We start from the raw sequence: 22011 nt of genomic DNA, 5'->3' as shown, positions 1-22011 counted from the left end.
ATTTTGTAAATAAAACTAAAATCATTGTGCTGGCAGATCATACCTTTATCTAATAATCTATCATGAACCATTTGCACGAATGTCCTGCATCCATGTCACAAAACTCCAGATTTGAAGAGTCACCACAGTTAAGAAATATAACACAAAAAAGACAATATCAAGAATTTTAGCCAGTTTTTTGCAGCTTGTAGCTTTTCTCTTGTTGCCATGTTGAGGGTACTGTGGATGCATCTTCCCCTCATCCGGGACTCCTTTTATCGCTTCGCCAGGCTGATCCACATGAAGGTCATGCCCTTCACGTTGAACCGGATCTGCAGCAGGGTCTGTATGTTAACCAGGGACGAATATTAAAATTCTGTGAAGTTGTTCTCAGTTAAATCCCCTCCAAAGTGCACATAAATTCTGGCCATTCGATTGTTTTTGTAATTTATGCACGACATCTGCACATGCTTGTAACTTCCCATGAGGTCAGAAAGACTGAATGTCCATGTAAATCTCCATAGCGAGTTGTTGTTAACAGGAAAATTACATTAAGTCCATTACATTAAGTTGTTTCCTGTTTGACTCCTTCAGTCCGAGAGGAGATAAGTCAGAAAAATGTGGAAAAGTTTTCCTCGCTTTCCTGTGAGCAAACACCGACCAACAGCCAGGATTTGTGCAGTTGGCTGCACAAACTGGACGCCCATGTCCTGGGATTGGTTTAGCAGGACTCATTTTATCTTTGGCCATCTGATGAGTCCAAAGACATTGACTACTGCCCGTCTGTGGACAGACTCCAGCGAGTCTATCACCAGGAAGTTGTCATGTTTACATTTTAAAACATCACTGACCCACTTCTCTTAAATTCTTCATAGATCCCACATTGTGCACTTTTTCAACATTTCATACACCTGGCTCACGTTAAATGGATCCAACAGCCAATGAAGTTCTGCACAATGACTGATTAGCTTGACTCATGTGTGTTGGAGCAGGGAAACATGGAAAACCTGCAGGACTGTAGCCCTTGAGGACTGGAGCTGGACACCTCTGCTTCGAATGTTCAGGATCGGTACTGTCCACACCCACTCCACGCCCCTCTCGGGGAGAAGATGCAGCTTTTGCTGGCGTCTGCTTAGTGATTTTAAACAGGAGGGTCAGATACGTTTTATACATACACATCTCACCTCATGAGAGTGTAAAAACCTTTTAGCAACATTTGAGAGGTTTTTATAAATGTAGATTATTCCGATGTTTATGTTTTGAGCATAGACCATTCATGAAAAGATGGACGGAGCCTCCGTGACGTCACCCATAGGTTTCTGAAGAGCTGAATTACCATCGCCATATTGGCGATGGGGGTGCATGTCGTCTCGGCCGGAAAATACATATATGGACAAAGAGGAAGAGCTGTGAGCATCATGGTGGATGATTGGCATCGAGCGAACTTCGAGCTTCTGTAGCTAAGAGCTAACCGAGCTAACCCAGAGATAACAGTAGCTAACCAGCTAACGGAGGTAAGCGGGCTAAAGCTAAGTCCCGTTGTTAACCGGCTAAAAACCACGGTTGTTCTACGTTCTTCTTACTTGAAGTGGGAGATCGGGTACCTGACAATCAAAAAGACACACCCCTAAATGTGCCGAATTTCGAGATTAAATTACCTTTAAACTGGCGAGTTAGAAAAAAAAAAATCACTCCCCCCACAGTTGTCGTGAAGGTAAACCTGACCTATAAACTGAAAAAACATGTTTATTTCTGCTGTAAACATGTTTATTCCTGCTGTGAAGTTGGTCTTTTTAACATGGGAGTCTTTGGGGATTTGTTCTGTTTTGGAGCCCCTAGTGGATGAAGGGGGAACTGCAATTTTATGCACTTCCGCATAGCCTTCACTTTTAACTGCCGGAAGTTGCCGCTTGGATCCAATGGAGCATGGGCCCCAAGAGATTTTTAGGTGAGGAGAAGAATTTTAAATAGATAATTCTTGTTATTTATGCAAATGTCACTCACACGTTCTAGTAGTTGTCCATCTTACGTATAGGGTCTATGGTTTTGAGCAATTCTTGGGGCAGTTAAAATGCAGTTATTGTCTGAAATACCAAAGAATGATCCGTAAAAAACACTTGAAGGTGACTAATGCTAAATCAGACCCCCTGATTTGGGGCATTTTCTGTTGTCAGCCAGGTGGGCTGGCTTAGACAATGAAACTGTAATACTAATTGTGATTCTAGAACATAAAGATGATTTAGAAGCTTTTAGGCCAGGATAGAAAAATCTTTGGCAATCTCGAATGATTCTCCTTTCTTCAGCTTCTATGTCGAATATTTCACTAGAATTTAAAAAGAATCTATGTTTAATGAGGAAATACATTGCAAATAAACTCTCGTTTGGTAATTACAAGCATGTGCGAGTGGGACATGCTTAAAATATGGACAGAGTCTGTTAACGCAGACAAAACATAGGGTTATAAATGAGCGGAAACAAAACGTACCATTGTGACTGTTGACCCTCACTTCACCATCTGTATACTGGCTCTCCTGTCCACAAGAACCATCAAGATCAGTTATGAAGCTTATCAACATGGCCTCCAGGACGCTTACCCAAACCAGGGTAAAGACCGAAAGACAGTAGATTGCTAGAAAAAAAGGTGCAAAGATTTTCTTGTCAGTGTCGTTTTACGTAAAACACAAAAGACCAGATCTCTGGTCTTCATTCTGAAGCTGCTTACCAATCATTGGCATGTTTTCTTCAGTGGAGGGCAAAATGTCCTGAAGAATCAGCAGTAAGACGAAGATGGAGAGAAGTATCGTCACTTTGAAGCCCAGCTTTTCACCTCTGGCCTCACTGACAAAGAAAGAAGCCAGATCCAGGACCAGTAGATACAACAGCGGCAGAATTAAGTTGATCACATAAAGAAACGGTTTCCTTTGGAGTATCACCTGTTAAAAAACAGTCAAATTAATCACAAACAAACACACCAATCACTGATATTTATATATTTATATTTATATAAATATATAATTGATATTTATATAAAAATGTGTTCATACCATGTGAACCAGTTCGCTTTTAGAGGAATTTTTTATGTTATTAGTTTGTATGTCAACTTTAATGCTGATGAGTTTCCATTCTCCCTGCGACCTTGTGAACGGCTCGTCCCGCATCGGGAAGAGGGTGTCATTTTTTAATTTGATCAGTCTGATGTATTCCTCTGTGCAGATAATGAAAAAGGAAACATTAACAAGTGTTTAAAAAAGAAAACTGAATTAAAGGCAGGCAAGAAATGATGGAATTTACCGCTCATGGCCATGGATGAAAACGTGATTTTGCAGATTTGCAAATCAAAAGGGAACCTGAAGAGGTTGAGTTGACAGTTGGAGGTCACTTTCTGCTGCGATCGCACATGCACCAATCCATTGGGATCCAAACTGGCATGGGGACTCTCATGAACTGACCCAGTATCAGAGGCACTCAAGGAAACAGACAAAAACGTTGACAAAACTGGTTTAGTTCTCTTTGGTAAGAAGAACTTGTTCTTTTTTGCAAATTCAAATCAGATAAATGAAACCTCAGATGAGCAACAACACATGAATGATGCAGTTCGAGTTAAATCGAACAAAATCTGAGGGTGCATTCACATCAGGATAGTTCGCTAGACTCTGTCCGACTGACTAGTAAGGGGTTGTATTCATGCAGACCGAGATCGTGTTCATTCTGTGCTTTGGTTAAACCAGTCAAACCACTAGAATAATATATCCCCCTTCCCACCAGAGGAAGGTACACAGGTACACAGGTATTTAGCGAAAAAGAGGACAAGACCCGCATGAAGAAGAAAACTGTTTTTATTGTGTCTTATGCAAGTATACTGCAGAAATACACTGCAACAATGGATGCAGTATGAACACCAGACGAGGCAGAGGACCCTTAACGCCATTGCTATGCATTTACCCACAATGCAATGCTACGCCGATTACAGGAAGTGACATTTTTTGTAGCCCGCTTCCTGTATTTGGTCCACTTTAAATGGACCCAGACCTGGGTTTGTAGGCGGACCGAGTCCGCTTCATTGGCGCAATCACATTTCCCCAAACGAAGCGGACTTTCCGAGCAAATAGACTCGGATTTGGATAAAAAAAACTGATGTGAATGTGGCCTTAAACCACAATGTAGAATCAGTGTGTGGAAAAACATGGTTGTAGTGAAGTCTTAAAAAGTCTAAGAATGTCTAAAGTTACAAAACTTTAAACTTAAGGCCTTAAAAACGTTGCAGATTTACATCCAAGGTCTTATTTTACTTCCAGGAATAAGGCGATGTGATCACATCGGTGCTGCCTTCCAGTTAGTTTCAGGACCCAGTACGAGATTTTATTAATCGTTTTTAAAGCCTTAAATGGTTTAAAGGAAATATCTATTATCACACCCAGATTTAATGAATAGCACTTACTCCTCCTTGATAGTTATATCCGGAATCCAGAGCATCGATCTGGGAACAGTCAGCACATCTATCCCACAAAACTTAGAGGAATCCCATTTCAGGAATTCATTTTCCCAAAACTGCAAAAATTAAAGTTGATTTTAAAATATTTGTGACACAAACGGGTGAAGAAGAAAATGAACCCCAAACTCCCTCTTACCTTGTGGATGGACACGTGCAGGGAGACCAATTGAGACTTCTCATCCTGCAGACAATCAGCCGTGATGTGGTGAATATTTAACAGCATTTACAACAGAAGCAGCTTGTGGCTTCAGCTGAGAAACCAGGATTTTCTTTGACATTCATTACCGCCGCCATGGAGGTTATGTTTTTACCAGCGTTTATGTGTTTTCTGTTTGTGTGCAAGTAAACTGAAAAAGTTATGGACGGATTATCATGAAATTTTCAGGAGTTGTTGGAAATGTTAGAAGGAAGAACTGATTTAATGTTGGTGGTTTTCGGATCACCGTTTGGATCCAGGAACTTTTTAAAAGATTCTTTAACATTAAGAGATAGGGCCATTTTCAACATTTGTGCATATAACTCCAACGAAAATGGTCGGAGCACTTAGGAAAATAATACAAGAAGTTTCCAACAGGTTGTAAAATATATCGAAGTCTGATCCAGGTAAAGGAATCGATCCGGATACCATGATCCAGAATATGAAAAAATAGGGGGCCTTTGGAATTTTCATAATAGGAAGAATAATTCATAAATAATTACAATAAGGGGAGAAATGTGGCCCTTGGCGGAGGTTTACACTCTCCAAGTGCTTTTTTTTCCCGTTGTTTGATATAAGCTGAGGGAGACTGGAAAAGCACCGCTAACGTCTCCAATGCCATCATCCTCCCAACTTTATCTGCTATCAACAGGTTCTGGACTCCGCTACCTGGTACAACTATCTTCATCACTGATTAGATATGCAGTGTATTACCTTTAAAACATGCATACTAATTAGTCATAGGAATCAGTGCAGTCTCAGTGACTTTCCACCCAAAAAGAGCTGATTAAACGTTCATATGTCTCTTTTACTCCGGTGTCATTCCTTGGTTCGGTATCATGCCTGCTGGAGAGGCTGATGCATGAAAGTCAGTATTAGTTGATCACCATAACATCATTTGAGACTGATGGACAAAATGCAGATTAATACACTCATATCTGTGACATTTTATTTTATTCTTTGTTTTATATTCTGATTAATATTCCCTGAATGAATGAAGCGATACGTAGAAACCTGCAGCAAAGGCATAAATCCACAAGAACTTCCGAACCTTTCTGTAAGATCTTGAAGGTAAGCGTTAAATCACTTCAGCAGAACTGAAAAATACCTTTTCAGAGGAGTGCATAATAATTTACTGTGGAAGAAGACACACTTCCTGGGGAACAGAGATGTCAACGCGCTGTGGAAAAACACTGCAACGTTAGCTTTTATACATTTTAGTAAAAGTACTTTCTTGTGTCAATTTTCCATCTAAATGTCTGACGGCTGTTCTCCAGAGTTAAACTGGACATCCGACTGTTTTATCAGCACATTTGCTGTTTCTGTTCGCCGTCTGCCTTTACTGGTTCCTATGGGTTACTTTACTGGTTCCTAGGATTACCTTACTGGTTCCTAGGATTACTTTACTGGTTCCTAGGATTACTTTACTGGTTCCTAGGATTACCTTACTGGTTCCTAGGATTACCTTACTGGTTCCTAGGACTACTTTACTGGTTCCTAGGATTACCTTACTGGTTCCTAGGATTACTTTACTGGTTCCTAGGATTACCTTACTGGTTCCTAGGATTACCTTACTGGTTCCTAGGATTACCTTACTGGTTCCTAGGATTACTTTACTGGTTCCTAGGATTACTTTACTGGTTGCTATGACTACTTTACTGGTTCCTAGGATTACTTTACTGGTTCCTAGGATTACCTTACTGGTTCCTAGGATTACCTTACTGGTTCCTAGGATTACTTTACTGGTTCCTAGGATTACTTTACTGGTTCCTAGGACTACTTTACTGGTTCTTAGGACTACTTTACTGGTTCCTAGGATTACTTTACTGGTTCCTAGGACTACTTTACTGGTTCCTAGGATTACTTTACTGGTTACTATGACTACTTTACTGGTTCCTAGGATTACTTTACTGGTTCCTAGGATTACTTTACTGGTTCCTAGGACTACTTTACTGGTTCTTAGGACTACTTTACTGGTTCCTAGGATTACTTTACTGGTTCCTAGGACTACTTTACTGGTTCCTAGGATTACTTTACTGGTTACTATGACTACTTTACTGGTTCCTAGGACTACTTTACTGGTTCTTAGGACTACTTTACTGGTTCTTAGGATTTCTTTACTGGTTCTTAGGACTACTTTACTGGTTCCTAGGACTACTTTACTGGTTCTTAGGACTACTTTACTGGTTCTTAGGATTTCTTTACTGGTTCTTAGGACTACTTCACTGGTTCCTAGGCTTACTTTACTGGTTCTTAGTATTACTGTACCGGTTTCTCGGATTACATTACCCATTTCTAGGATTACTTTTCCGGTTCCTACGTTTTTTTTTTAACTGGTTCCTAGGATAACTTTCCTTGTTCCTAGAATAAATTTACAAGTTCCTAGGATTATTTTACTTTTTCTTAGAAATGTTCTGCTATCTTTTAGTTGTGACTGAAAGTAACGTTGTTTTTTTAGGAGAGACAACATTGTTCTGCTGTGTTCCAGTTCAATTTACTGCAACACGGTAACGCATATGTTGATTCTAACACATCTGTAATTGTGTCACATATCTGAGCTTTGTGGACACCCTGGTAGTTGTGGAGATAACTATTTATTTTTGGTAAGTCGTTTAAGAAAGGAGGCATAAAAAAATCATCCTCGTGACGAAGATTTTAATCTGTTATTTGGTAAATCCTCCCAAACTTAATGTTGCTTTAGTGAATAATAGATTTATGTGATCAAAATAAAGTGTTGATCTAATATAAGCTGCATCTGCTAATATAAACAATAACAGAAACAGTTTTGAGGAAAAGAAAACACAGATAACCTCACTGTATTGTTGGATATAACAAATGAAACCTTCGTCAACATGCAGAGGATGATGAGGACACTTACCACATCCAGGATGCCGTACACCAACATTTCCACCTGGACGAGGGTGGTTCTGGTCCAGTGTTTCACTGGTCGCATGATTTGTAGGAGTTCATTAGAAGATGTCAAGTTCAGGTGATTCAGTAGATTGTAGTACGAGCAGACTGGGGTCTCAGCGCTGCAAACACCTGCAAGACATTAATTTATTCTTCATAAGAAGCAAAAACAAACTGCTGGAATCGAATTACATGTAATTAAAGTTCAGAAGAGTTATTTACCAATTAAAGCAAGAAAAGCTAATGTCCTCAGAGCTGTCATGACTGTTTGCCTGCAGCTCAGTCTGACTGGAGCTTTTTAAGCTTTCCACATGTTTACACAAACAGCCTTATGAAAGTGCAAACCAGACAGCGATAGATCTGCTTAATTAGACTGTCAGCGTGTAAAGAAGCAGCTCTTTGTTCCTGCGGTCTGCTCGCTTTGTCCCTGTCTTCTGTGGGAAAGTGATGTAAAGCAAATCACCCAGACTTTTCTATTGTTGACCTGCAGCTGCAGCGAAAAGTCAACATATCAACCCAGCTGATGTCATCTGTGGTCGGCAAAGCGAACTCGGGTTTTAATCTGAGAATACGAACAGAAATGTAGAAGAGGTAACAGGTATGTGAGACGGATGTCCAGTTGAGAGACAATCACCGTCATGCCTCCTGCAGCATTTCAATACAACGTTCTGGTTCGTTTCACTGCAGGCGGATGCGCACACACACACACACACACACACACACACACACACACACACACACGCACGCACGCACGCACGCACGCACGCACGCACACGCACACACACGCACGCACGCACGCACGCACGCACGCACGCACACACACACACACACACACACATAAGCTCAAATATCCTGTTAATCAGACCAGAAGTATCCCTGGCTCCTGACTGACCATTGATAGAGGTGTCCATCATCATCATCATCATCATCATCATCATCATCATCAGCTGATGACTTCCTGAGATATTTATCTCTATTAAACACCTGGAAACCTGTTCAGCTTCACTTTTTACCTTCTATTGTAGAACATCATCATCCTCATCACGTATTAAGCTTTTTTTAAATTTTATTTTTTAAAATTAATTTAAAGTTTATTTAAGTTTACTCATTCCCAGAATTACTTTACTTATTCCTGGGATTACTTTACTGGTTCCTGGGATTACTTTACTGGTTCCTTGGGTTACTTTAATCATTCTCAGGATTACTTTAAACATTCTTATGATTACTCTAATCATTTTTATGATTACTTTACTCATTCCCTGGATTACTTTACTGGTTCCTAGGATGACTTTAATCGTTCTTAGGATTAATTTATTCATTACTTATATTGATAATTATGTTGGAGTCACAAAAGCACACATTCAAGCACCATGATAATTAAATTAAAAGCCTTTTTTGTTAAATAACTAAATGTTAAATTTTCCATCCTCTAATAGCAACATAGAGTTTAAAAAACACAACAACTTATGTTTGAGATAAAAATTAAAAGTTGTGAGAGAAAAGAATTTTAGTTTTCTTTTACTTTTTTAAAAGTGTGAAATGCCATATTGGAACATGCAAAACACACACACACACACACACACAGACACACAGACACACACACACACACACACACACACACACACACACACACACACACACACACACACTATAGAAGCTGAGAGCTGCTGTGCTCAACTATTTTTCTTTTTGTGGTCATTATCTGTAGAAAACAAGTTAAATATCTTGTTATCTCTAGATTAGGAGGACTGTTTTTTTACTGATAACATATTTTATCCCATTATCTGCAGAAAATAAAGTTTGTTTTCTCAAGATAACAAGTTGATAGAAGTGAAATTGGAAGTATTTGATGTTCCTCCGTCTGACATCAGCCTGCATCTGTTGCTGACTTGACTGCATGACTCTGTACTGGGATACACCTTGGACCCACCAGTTTAGGTGTTGGGAGAGAAGAAGATAACGGCTAAGCTCTCATCATTGTTGAAAAACAGTCCTCCCCCTCGATGCCTCTTATCCCAGGTCATTGGTTCCTGCAGAAGTTAGATTGGAAACCAGGAGCACAACCAGTTCAACACAGATTCCACTGCAATTTATTTATGTTCATACTTATTTTCTCTTTTCTTTTTTTTTTTTTTTTTCATAAATCATACACATTAACAGGAAGGTTTCTGGGGAACCCTGTGTGGAGTTCCCTCCGTGTATTTGTGTTTTTTTTCTGGCTTCCTCCATCAGTTGAAAAACCTGCATGTTTGGCTGATTTGAGTCTCTAAATCAGGGATCCTTAATCTAGGTCCTCGAGTGTCGAAGTCCTGCAGGCTTTCCAAATGTCTATGCTGCAATACACATGATTCAAATCCTTTTAGCAGATATTTAGCAGATATTAAACAACAAACAAGCAAACAAAAAAAAGCCTGTAGCACTTCATGGACCTGCTTCCAACTGGACAGTCCACCAGCACCTTCCTACGATGTCCTCTACTGTTTGACTTCATGCTTGTGTTGTTCTCACTCATATGTAAGTCGCTTTGGACAAAAGCATCTGCTAAATGACTGTAGAATAGCATATAAAATAGAATAGATATGTGCAGAGCTTGTCTAATTGTGAGTCAGGTGTGTTCCAGCAGGGACACTTGGGAAAGCTGCAGGACACTCGTCCTTGAAGACCTGGATTGAGGATCCCTGCTTCCCAGGACTGAGCAAGTCTGATTTTTTTCTTAATATTTTTCTGTTTTCAACTCGTAACATCTTCAGCCCTCTCCTCACCCTGCATTTGTTAATCAGTTATCTTGAGAAAATTACTTAAATTATCCAAGAAAATGGTATTAAGAACATGCAACCACAGCGAGGCTTTTACTTTGAAGCCAGAAACCGGAAATGCGTTAGCTGCACAGGAAGTTATGGTCACGAGGAAGCGGGTCAGCTGGTTGTGCAGTTTCACTGAGCTCAGTGTCAGAAGCATTGTAGCCCAGAGGAACATGTCCAGTCTTGTTTTTGTCTTTATTCCAGCTCTGTGACAGCGAACAGCCCATGCTGGCTGAAGGAAACTGGTTTTTTCTGCTCGCAGACTGGTTCTCGTCCAACTCCCAGTTTACAGCACCTTGCTGAGCTAGCAGCTACATTAGCAAGAGGACTGGAGGCAGGTATGGATGTTTTCCTGTTTGTCCGTAAACACGCTGGTGTTTCCAGCTGCAGGACAACCAGACGTCTTCATCGCTTTATGAAGAAACTTGGTAAAGAAACATGACTGTAATGTCGCTCCTCCGAGGCAGTGAAGTGAGATGAATAATAACATGTACAGTTGTGCTCATATGTATTCATTCCCTTTCATTAAAGAAAAGGCTGAATTTACAACAGTCACTCAAATAACTGGAGACTTAAAAAGGGAACAATAAATAAAAATTTGCAAAAATATAATCTAGTAATATAAGTCACTGTTTTTTCATTTAATTGAGTTGAAAAAAGAAAAAAACAAACAAACAAACAAACAAATTGGTCCTGGACAAATTAGAGACTTTTCTGTTGAACAGTGGGACAAAATACCTGTCAACAGGTGCAGAAGTCTGACTGAGAGGAACAGAAAACGGAAACATTAAAAGATTGTTCAACTAAATATTAGTTTAAAGGGCTGGGGCGATATATGCTTTTGTCCCGATTCGATTCCGATTTTTTTGGGTGCCGATTTGATTTAAATTGCGATTCTCAGAGTTCTTCGATATTACTGATTTTTGTAGATTAAAAACAAACAAAATAAAAAACCCATAAAACTTCTTCTTTGCTCGTCATTTTTCTTCATTTAAATGAGGAAAAAACAACGCAGTAGCCAGACCATCATTCTGCTGCTATAATGCCCAAGAAAACAAGTAAAAAGATCAATAAAAACAATAAAAATGACAAAAAATTTATAGTACATTCATTTCATTTATTTGAAAAAATTTTTTTTTAACAATCAAAAACTTTTTTAAAATTGTGAAGAAAAATAAAAAATCCTGATTTCCGATTTTTCAATTCAATTTTCCCATCCCTATGATTTTATGAGTGATGTAATATGTAATAAATTATCTTATTTGTTTGCTTTTAAAAAAAATATTGAACCAGAATTAGAAAATAATGTAATAATTTTCACAAAACATTTATTTATTATTACTTTTGTCAGTTTCAGCTTATTTTACAGGCAGCTGTTTTTTTTTCCTTCAAAGGGTATGAATAAATATGAGCACAACTGTATATTTGCAAATAGAGATGCACTCCTAAACCTTTATTGGCTCAAAATGTGTTATTTACATCAAAACAATATTGAATAATGCAGAGAGCAAAATTATGTTGCAAAACATAAAACCATCATGAGCAACCAGGATCTTTGAAAGTTTAAAGCAGATTAGGCCGGGTTAAACATGAGCTAATGAAAGCAACAATAAAATATTTTTTAAAAACACTTATAAAAATATAAAACTGGAAGTATTGCAACATTACACCACTCTCATAAAGTTAAGGTTATTCAGTAATTGGGTGAAGCTGATGGAGAATGGATCATGTAATGGTATTTTCCTTCTCTTCATTCACCTAAACAAGCCAACAGCAGCATGAAACGTCAGTGCGTCAGCAGCTTACAGTGTTTAAATGTGAATAACGTGATGAAGATCACTGCGGAACTGAAATATTTAGTGGTCAATTCATGGTTCGGACTCTTCTTTGGTTCTTTATGGAGTTAGAGATCAGCATGATGAGCAGGAAGTACTGAAAAACTGAGCAGGTGTTCATTTGCTTTAAAACGTTGACAAAGTCACATTTGGTTAATATGTAATGGTTGATTTAATTGTTGATTATGATAATAATAAAACAGTTTCACTTTGTTTGATTAAAGACATTTTAATTTAGGCTTTTTTGTTGGTGAAAAATATAAAACAATGTCGTCAATGCAACAACAACAAAAAAAAAACAGCTGTTAGTCTGTTTTGTGACTTCGTTGAGAAAAATAAAGGCAACAATGCAAATTAGCTAAACAAAAACAGAAGCTACTTTTGTTGCCTTTTATTTACAGTCTTTAGCTTTTTGCCCCCAAATCTCTGCAAGAATAATATCAATATAATCTCATTGGTATCATACGATACCAATACTAGCTTTGGTATCGATAGTATCTATATCTGGATCAATCCGCTAACCCCTCAAAATATTAGAATAAGTACAGACATTGTAGCAACAAAAAATCTTTTTTTTCTGATATAATTTCACATACTTTATCTTTTTTTAAAATGAAACCTTTAAAACAACATGGAACCTGACTGCTTGTGCTTGTTTGTGTTGATGCTGACGTTATTTATTTATGAGGTCGAGACCCACATCAAGGCCTGCCAAGACTGTTTTGGCTTTGCTTCGGCGACACCTCTCCTCGGTTTTACTGCACCAGACTACCCATAATAACAGAGAAAAATGACTTTGTGGGAATAATATCTATAAATTCTGGTCTTAACGAGGTAAATAAGAGCTTGTCTTGTTGTTTCCCCTCAGCTGAGCCTTGCAGTCACCAGCTATGGCGGGTGGTATTACTGACACCGGAGAACCGTACTCCCCATTTGTGAGTATCATGCTGGAAGCTTGTTTAATGAGATACATGTGGGGTTATTTAAGATCAGGCACTTGTTTCGTCTTCCTATATTTGGGAACACTCTGTTAAACATGTTGCTAATCATCACAGTCCTGAATATACATCTGGAGTGAAAGTCCACCTGACAGGAGTTGCATGATTCCCACATGTTTACGTGGAAAACTCCTTTTCCGTGCCTCTTGTGTTGAATGGCAGCTTTGGCCCTGCTCAGACGGCTTCTGACGTGTCAGCGAGCGAAGTCGTGTCACATGAAAGTAGTGAAAAACGAAGAGGAAGCCCAACATCCTCTTTTTATTATTTGGTCTTTTTGGGTTTTGACAGCTCACTCGGCTCATCTTTGCTTTTGCTTGCTTCAGCATGAGGCTTGTTTCTGCAGGTCAGATGTTTGTTTTTCCAGGAAGTGAAAGCTTTAATGATTAAAGTGCTCTGCTGCCTGATAATGCAGTCCTGCCTAAATGACTCCATCTCCTCTCAGCCAGTCGTTTCGTCCAGCTGGTAGTTTGATCTTTGTCGACCAGATGGAGGCAAACAGATACAATCCAACCCGAGATTTTACACCTAATGAAGCTTCCTGAAGTAAATAATGAATATGAAAAGAAAGGTGCAGTATGAAAGGGGTCATGTTTCCTCTCCAGGTGGGGCTGGTGTACATGTTTAATCTGATCGTGGGAACCGGAGCTCTGACGATGCCGAAGGCCTTCGCCACGGCCGGTTGGGTGGTCAGCTTATCACTCATCGCCTTTTTGGGATTTATGAGGTGATTTTTGTTTTAGTTTTTCAGACTTTCCTTCTGATTAGTTACTTAGAAAGACATTTTCTGATGTCTATGTTTCTGTGTTTATGCAGATGTTATTCAGGTTTAATGGGACATGCAAGGTCATTGATGTTTTCAAGGCGTTTTAACATCAAATAAAACACTAAAAAGCATTCATGAAGCACGTTTTAAGTAATTCAGTTTTCATGTTGTTTATGGAAGAATAATTAGTTAAAAATGCACCTTTTCTCATGAATAAAACAGTTTATTTCTGGAGTGAAATGCAGATGGAAATGATGGTATTTCTCTTTAACGTGTCGCGTCGTCCTCCTCCCACCAGCTACATGACCACCACCTTCGTGATCGAGGCGATGGCGGCGGCGAACGCTCAGCTGCGCTGGAAGAGAAGAGAGCAGGAGGAGGTGAGATCGGAAACTCTCAGTGCTTCTGTGATGTCGGTCAGATGCATGTTTCCCTCCTGCAGTGCTGATGTGTCATGCAAACTAAATATTAAATTAAATAAAACGCTTACAGGCTAAAACGTGGTAGAAGTGTCGGCATCAATAAATTTCCATTTATTAGCTTTTTGGACAGAGGAGCCCAATGCATCATGGGACGTCTGCAGCAGGCTTGTGCTATAGCTACAGAGGTAAAGGGGGTGGATACAGGTCGACAAGCCAGACATAACTACAAGATTTATCTGGAAGGAAAGCTTGAAGATGATCTGAAAGGCAGCGAGGATGTCGACTTCCTAAAGCAGACTGGGTCTGAGAATCAAAGGTTCTGCCTCCTCTTCTACTTTTAGAACCTCAAGGAACCACAAGCAGACCTGCAATCTGAGAGTAAAGCTGTGATTGGACAATCCTGAACTCTGAGAGCTTTAAGACCCAATCATAGACTGTATATAAAAAGATGGGCGGAGCCTCCGTGACGTCACCCGTAGGTTTCTGTAGAGTTAAACTGAAGCTCCCATCCTGCCAGCGTCACACACGTCGTCTCTCCTGAAAACTGAACCAGCGAAACCACTAAACACACTGTTGGTCCCAGAAACATGCCAGACCACCAGAAGGATGGCAGCTATGCAAGATGTCCAATCTGTTACTGTGTTTGGGTTTAAATGGACAGTTTTCTATCTGTACAAGACTTCAGACGTTTTGTACCAGACGTTCCATGATCGGAGCACGACAAACACATATTTTCCTCAGTTCACATCAAGCAGCAACCTCCGGTGGTAAAAAGTGAAGCCTATAAAACTGCAGTTCCCCCTTCATCCACTAGGGGCTGCAAAACAGAGCAAATTCCCATAGACTCCCATGTTAAAAAGACCAACTTCACAGCAGAAATAAACATGTTTACAGCCTGGTTCAAAAATCCATCTTAGGTTTAACAGGTCAGGTTTACCTTCATGACAACTGTGGGGGGAGTTCATTTTTTTCTAACTCACCCGTTTAAAAGGAATTTATTTTCTCGAAATTGGCATATTTATGGGCGTGTCCTTTTGATTGACAGGTACCCGAACTTCCCCTTCAAATAAAAAGAACGAAGAACAACCGCGGTTTTTAGCCGGTTAACAATGTGACTTAGCGTTAGTCCGCTTACCTCTGTTAGCTGGTTAGCTCCTGTTAGCTTGGTTAGCTTTTAGCTACAGAAAGCTCGGAGTTTGCTCGATGTCAATCATTCGCCATGATGCTCACGGCTGTCCTCTCAACTCCACCTCTTTGTACATATTTGTATTTTCCGGGCGAGGCGACGCGCATGACGCTGCCAACGTGGCGACGGTAGGAACCGCCCACCGAGCTTCAACTCAGCTCTTCAGAAATCTACGGGTGACGTCACAAAGGCTCCGCCCATGTCTTTATATACAGTCTATGGTTCACATCAAAGGAATAGAAAACAGAACTTTAATCAATTGATGTAGGAAAAAGCCAAAGGCCGTTGAATGTCTCCGACGTCCCTCTGAGACCTGTTTGACATCCAGAGTCTGTAAGGCAAGGTTGACTGGTTTAGCTGACAAAATGATAATAAAGATAGTTAAAGGGCAGAGTGGTGTAAACTTTGGTATCCTCTAATAATACGTAAGTGGTTTCACCTGAATTTAAGAAATAATCAGAGTTCAGTGAGAAAATAAAAAGCAAACTCAGTGACGTTTACAGAAATCACGGATTTAATCGGGATTCGATGAGACCATACATATATGACCATCAAGATCCGATGTCTCAGATGACTGCAGTAATCTGTTCTGAAGCGTCTGAATTCATACGAGGAGAGAACAGGAAAAACCAGCTGCTTAGAAAACCACCTGGAACTTCTCCAAGAACCACAAAGCAGACAACCATCGGCAGCACCGATAAAAAGACAGTCAACTGAAGTGCAGTTACGATGAACTGAAACTGTTTTCAGTAGAATTTTTAATCTAAGGTTGCGCTCTGCAACTTTCTGTCTTACAAATAACGTCTCTGCCTCGTTTTGGCGCCACACTGACATTTCTTATGCACATTCCTGGAGCCGCCGTTGCGCTGCAGCGGCCTGGTGTCTCTTTCTGCAACATTTTGCATCACATGAATCACTGTGGCTGATTCAGCAAAGAGTGGTGTGTAATTACTGTTCCCATGGTTACCATATTGGACATTTTTTAGTTTTGATTGTGCTTTGAGGAAAACTTGTCTTTCAGTGCTTCGGTTTTGTTCCTTTTCTGCTTTGTGATGCAGCGATGGCGGCTGCAGAATGACACACCTGTATGCCACTAACCAGCTGCTGATTGATTTATTTATTCAAAACTTGGGACTCACAAGCATTTCTGTAGAAAATCTCTTGACTGGCCTCATGTATCACTCAAATTTATCACCTCATGCATAGTCGTCCTCAAATTCAAACCTTTTCATTAAAGAAAAGGCAGCATTTACAACAAATAACTGGAGACTGAAAAAAGGAACACTAACTAAAAATATGTTAAATTATAATTTAGTGATGTAAGACTCTGTTTTTTCATCTAATTTAGTTGAGAAAAAAACAAAACAAACAAAAAAAATTGGTCCTGGACAAATTAGAGCTCTTTTCTGATGATCAGTAGGATAAAATGTCAACAGGTGCAGAAATCACCTTACTGGAGTGGAAACATAAAAATATTAATGTGTAATGTATCATATATTATTGTATCAAATTTATTTGCTTTTTGTCAAAAAATGTTTCTGTTGGACCAGAATTAAAAAATAATGTAATGATTTTCTAAAATTTTATTTATTATTACTTTAGTTAATTTCAGCTTATTTCCCAGACAACTGCTACCTCCTCCTTTAATGGGAAGGTATGAATACATACGAGGACAACTGTGTTTATATCTTCATTAATTTTCTGACTTTATTGTGAGAAACTGTGACTGTTTTTATTTCTAACCCAGTAAAAACCATTTAACGGTAACATTTCCCTCGTTTAATATGAATTTCGGTCGTTGCTTTTCTGTTATCCAACCCGAATATGCTTTTTTTTTTACCTGCCTATAAAACGCATCAACCTGAATGAAGTTGTCAGTATAGAGTTTTTATTTGATTACCAGGTTAAAGAGTAAAGTCTTAAATCATTTTTTTTTTGTCGGTGGAAAAAGACCTTGCACACTCCAAATGGCTCGCTCCTTGCTTTTTGTTCCCTCTGGGTACAGAAGCCTTCCTAATACTCCTGGGTTTGAGAACTTACGATGCCCGGCTCTCGCTGAGCCACAAACTCTCTGTTTTGATTCATGGCTGCTGTACTCCTCAGCATTTTCCTCCCACGTAATGGAAAACCAGAGAGGGATAAAGCAGGAAGTGCTTGCTGCTGAATGCTCTTTATTTCTGTGAGCTGGAGTGAAAGCTATTAATAGCAGTATGGACTTAATGCATCATTGGAAACGCTTCTGTGTATACCTGTACTAGTCAACAACAGGAGTTGGAAACCATCCGTCTGCTGCTTAAAACCTAAATAGTGTGTTTATGGGAAAAGATGGAGCTCAGACATTTAGTATCACAAGCTGTGTTTCCATCACCACTAGAATTGTGTAAATTTAGGAAATATTGCTTTAATCTTGTGAAACATGAATAGAAACACAGCTTCTGTTAGCTGAAGTCGGCAGGTAGAAAAATATTTATCTTAAATGTAAAGAAACTCCAGAAAAAAGTTTCATAGATAAATAAATAAACTGAAAAGGTTTGACTCTGCTGGAAGTCGGCACGTTCAGATACCATTTATTTGTTACCGATCCCGATACCTGGGGTTTAGTTATCGGCCGATACCGAGTACTGATCCGATACCGGTGTTATTTTATCAAGACGTCTACTAATTTAATTTATTATATATTATAGACTTTGATGTATGATGTTGTAGGAGCCATGTTTCTTTTATAAGTACCCCATCCACCAGGGGGGGGGGTATCACGTATCGTAACGCTTGTCGCGGGGGTTACTTAAGGGTCATGATTTTAGTTGCACGGGTGTTGTTAATGAGGGAGGCAAACAAAAACAGTTTTCTACTGTATGTTCAGCTCATGTTTTTGACACCGTTGCGTGACTCTGTTATGCTTTTTGATTTAAAAACCAATGAACAACAGAAAGAAAATAAATATCGACTTGATCTCACGACAACGGAGAGGAAAGATCACTGTTGAGGAAGTACATGTAGTAAGCTAATTAAGCCATTGACAACCGGTAGCGTGTTGTAGATGTTAAACGCTACAGATGTTATTTCTATCACTTGGTGGTCTAGCATAGATTAAATTTTATATTTAATGTTTTTAGTTAAACCATTAGAATAATAATTACATGTTTTATACATGGCCGCCTCAGAAATTTAATAGTGAGTAGAGGAACTTAAAGAATTTATTTAAAAAAAAAAATAAAAAAAAATAAAAATAAAAAAAATCCTGGAATTGGACTTCTTCTTACGTTCTTCTTACTTGAAGCGGGAGATCGGGTACCTGTCAATCAAAAGGACACACCCCTAAATATGCAGAACTTCGAGATTAAATTACTTTTAAACGGGCGAGTTAGAAAAAAATTCACTCCCTCCACAGTTGTCATGAAGGTAAACCTGACCTATTAAACCTAAAATGGATTTTTGTACCAGGCTGTAAACATGTTTATTCCTGCTGTAAACATGTTTATTTCTGCTGTAAATATGTTTATTTCTGCCGTGAAGTTGGTCTTTTTAACATGGGAGTCTATGGGGATTTGCTCTGTTTTGCAGCCCCTAGTGGATGAAGGGGGAACTGCAGTTTTATGCACTTCCGCGTAGGCTTCACTTTTAACCACCGGAGGCTCCGTCCATCTTTCATATACGGTCTAAGACCTAGACAGCGGGGAGGTATGATTCTGTTTCCATGGTAATGGACGATGTCTAGACAGAAATAGTTGCTTATCCTGATTACTTATGGCAAGTACTTCCAATGCTAACATCGGTATCGGCTCAACAATAACAAGTTTATTAACACTGTAGAAAAACATCACTCTAAGTCAGACATGAAGCTTCAGGTAGTTGTTATATGTTGAATTATAGTGTTTAAAACGTATGAATTAGCATCATTAGCTGGATTGTTGTGTACTGTATATATGAAGCTGTTCTCTGATGTCTTAAAGGTTCATTCACACCAGTTCTTCCGGTTAGAAAGCCGGTTTTGTTGGGAAGGTGTGAGTTTGTATCAGATGAAAGAAACAAACTTTCAGCTTTTTATTTGACTCATGTTTTTTTTTTTTTTGTTTTTTTTAAACCATGTTTCTGTGTTTTGAAACGAAATGAAATTCAGATTCATGCGTGTGATGCAGCCGATCTGAATGGGTTCAGATGTCCTGTAGTTGTTTTATAGGCTGAAAACACTGTTTATGTAGATTTTTTGGCTTGAGAACAAACAGCCTGGAAATAATTTCTTCCTTTAGAGATTAATTTAAGGTAATTATATGCGACTGCATCAGCTTACAATGGTCTCATTTTTCCTTTAAAGACCCTGTTTAATTAATCTTTTAACTGGGAAACCTTCAGATAAATTTGTACGTACAGGAAATGATGAAACCAGTTCAAAAGGATCAGTTTCTCGTTAAAAAAACCCACCAGAAATGATTTCAGCAGGACTTATTTAGCTGCATATTAAATTTCTACAACATCATGAGATGTCCTCTGTTGTCATCCATGTCTCCTCCAGTTCAGTTCAGTTTATGGAGAAATTTCCATAAAAATATAATTTCTTCTCAAGGCAGAGCCGTGCTGTGAAATGCTGACACATGCTGGTTGTGACATCATCTGACCCGCGTGATGTTGAGGTTAAAACATTCATAAGCTGCAGACTTGATGTTGACTTTGAGTTTCGCTGAGCCGTCAGCTGATTCTCTGCGTGTTTGTCTCGTATTCTGCCAGGATGCTTCTGTCTGTCACTCTTCATCTCTCCCACATTAATTCACACGATGATGCTCATAAAGTCCACCATCATTGGCTGTTAATTGACATTAATCTGCAGAGGCTGTGTGTTTTTGTGTGAATTGTGAGCTCCTCCATCCTCCAAAGTGCCTCCCAGCTGTTGCCTGTAATATCCAGATGTCGTCTCATACAGAGCAAATAACCGCTGTGATAATAGCTTGTAAACTGACTGTGGTTGATGTGGAGAAATGAGGAAAGCTGGAAGCTTAAACCGAGCTTTAATGGCTCCTGTCGACCTCCACAGACTGATGACAGCGACTCGGCCTCGGAGTATTCTGATGATGACGTCATGGGTCGAGGACGACCAGAACCGGAAACCAAGCCCATCTTGTCTGTCCGTGAGTATTTCTGTCTGTGTGGTGACCGCTGGGGGACAGGACAAAAACCGAGGTGTTCTGCTGTCGTTGCAGACTTTTACTTTCCAGTTACCTCTAAAGGCCCATTTATTCATCATGCAGAAGACTGTTTCGCAGAGGGACTTATGGTTTCATCAGTTTCTGGTGTCCATTGCAAGGATAATTTGGTCTGTTTTTAGGAAGCTTAGCTATCCGCCGCTCAATGCAGAAAAACGGAGTGATAACACCGGAAGCTAGAAAAGCACTCGGAGAGCGTAAACCTCTGCCAAGGACCACAGTTCTAAAAAAAAAATTCTTGGATCCAAACGGTGATCCGGATCACCACCAAAATTAAATCAGTTCTTCCTTTTCACATTTCCAACAAGTTCCAAAGGTTTCATGAAAATCCGGCCAGAACTTATCATGAACACAAACAGAGAAACGCCGGAAAAACGTGACCTCCTTGGCGGAGGTAATGATGTGGGGGCGGTGTCGTGTGATGGAGCTGACAGACACCCAGAACAACCAGAGAAGAAGAAGAGGAACCGATGCAGAAACAGATAAAAAAAACAGGCAAAGAAGACGCAGAAGAGAGTTGAGAACTAGAGCTGTGACGATACGCTTTTGTCCTGATTCAATTTAATTTTTTTGGGTGCCGATTCAGTTTTAAATTGCGATTCTCACCATTTTTTAATTTTACTGATTTTTGATGATTAAAAAGAAAAAAAAAAAAGTACTAACTTTTTTTTGCTCATTTTTCTTGATTCCAATGATGAAAAAAAAAAAAAACCAGTAACCAGACCATCATTCTGCTGCTATGATGCCCAAAAAGACAAGTAAAAATATCAATAAAAACAATAAAAATGACTAAAATTTATAATTGATTATTTTTATTTATTTGGAAAAAAAAAGAATTTTTCAACCAAAAAAATTTATTTTAAAATTGTGAAGCAAAAAAATCCCAATATTTGATTTTTTGATTAGATTTATCCACCCACATTGAGAACAGCTGAAAACTTTGTGGTTTTATTGCTGTTCCTCTTCTTCTGGTGTTTTAGGACAGTTGTAAACAACGTGATAAAAGTGTATTACCACGAGCAACCGGTGTCTAGATGCAGAAGTAAACTCTAATCTAAAAGTGGATGAACGACTTGACAACATAAAAGACACATGGAAGTACGAGGACAGCAACATACAACAACTATTCAAACGTTTGTCTCCATTTCTGTATGAAGGGACAGAAATGGTCCTTTAGCGAGACGGCCTGAAGATTCGTCTATCAGACCTTAAACAAGCAGGAAGCTAGCAG

General features: G+C 39.2%; 1 protein-coding gene across 1 annotated transcript in view; it reads left to right on the top strand.

Moving 5' to 3' along the window:
- Positions 1-10591: 10591 nt before the first annotated feature.
- Positions 10592-22011, top strand: part of tmem104 (transmembrane protein 104) — a gene marked incomplete at its 3' end in the record, with an annotated part of 98696 nt that continues 87276 nt past the window's right edge. Inside the window, exons 1-5 of the mRNA XM_079252740.1 lie at positions 10592-10716; positions 13082-13148; positions 13814-13935; positions 14273-14354; positions 20612-20705. Coding sequence (XP_079108866.1) covers positions 13104-13148; positions 13814-13935; positions 14273-14354; positions 20612-20705 — 343 coding nt within the window. The 5' untranslated portion in view covers positions 10592-10716; positions 13082-13103. The remainder of the gene's footprint in view (positions 10717-13081; positions 13149-13813; positions 13936-14272; positions 14355-20611; positions 20706-22011) is intronic.

The sequence above is a fragment of the Telmatherina bonti genome (genome assembly GCF_933228915.1).
Source record: "Telmatherina bonti genome assembly, chromosome: 14".
Classification (NCBI taxonomy): Eukaryota; Metazoa; Chordata; class Actinopteri; order Atheriniformes; family Telmatherinidae; genus Telmatherina; species Telmatherina bonti.
This window is presented reverse-complemented; position numbering and strand designations above follow the sequence as displayed.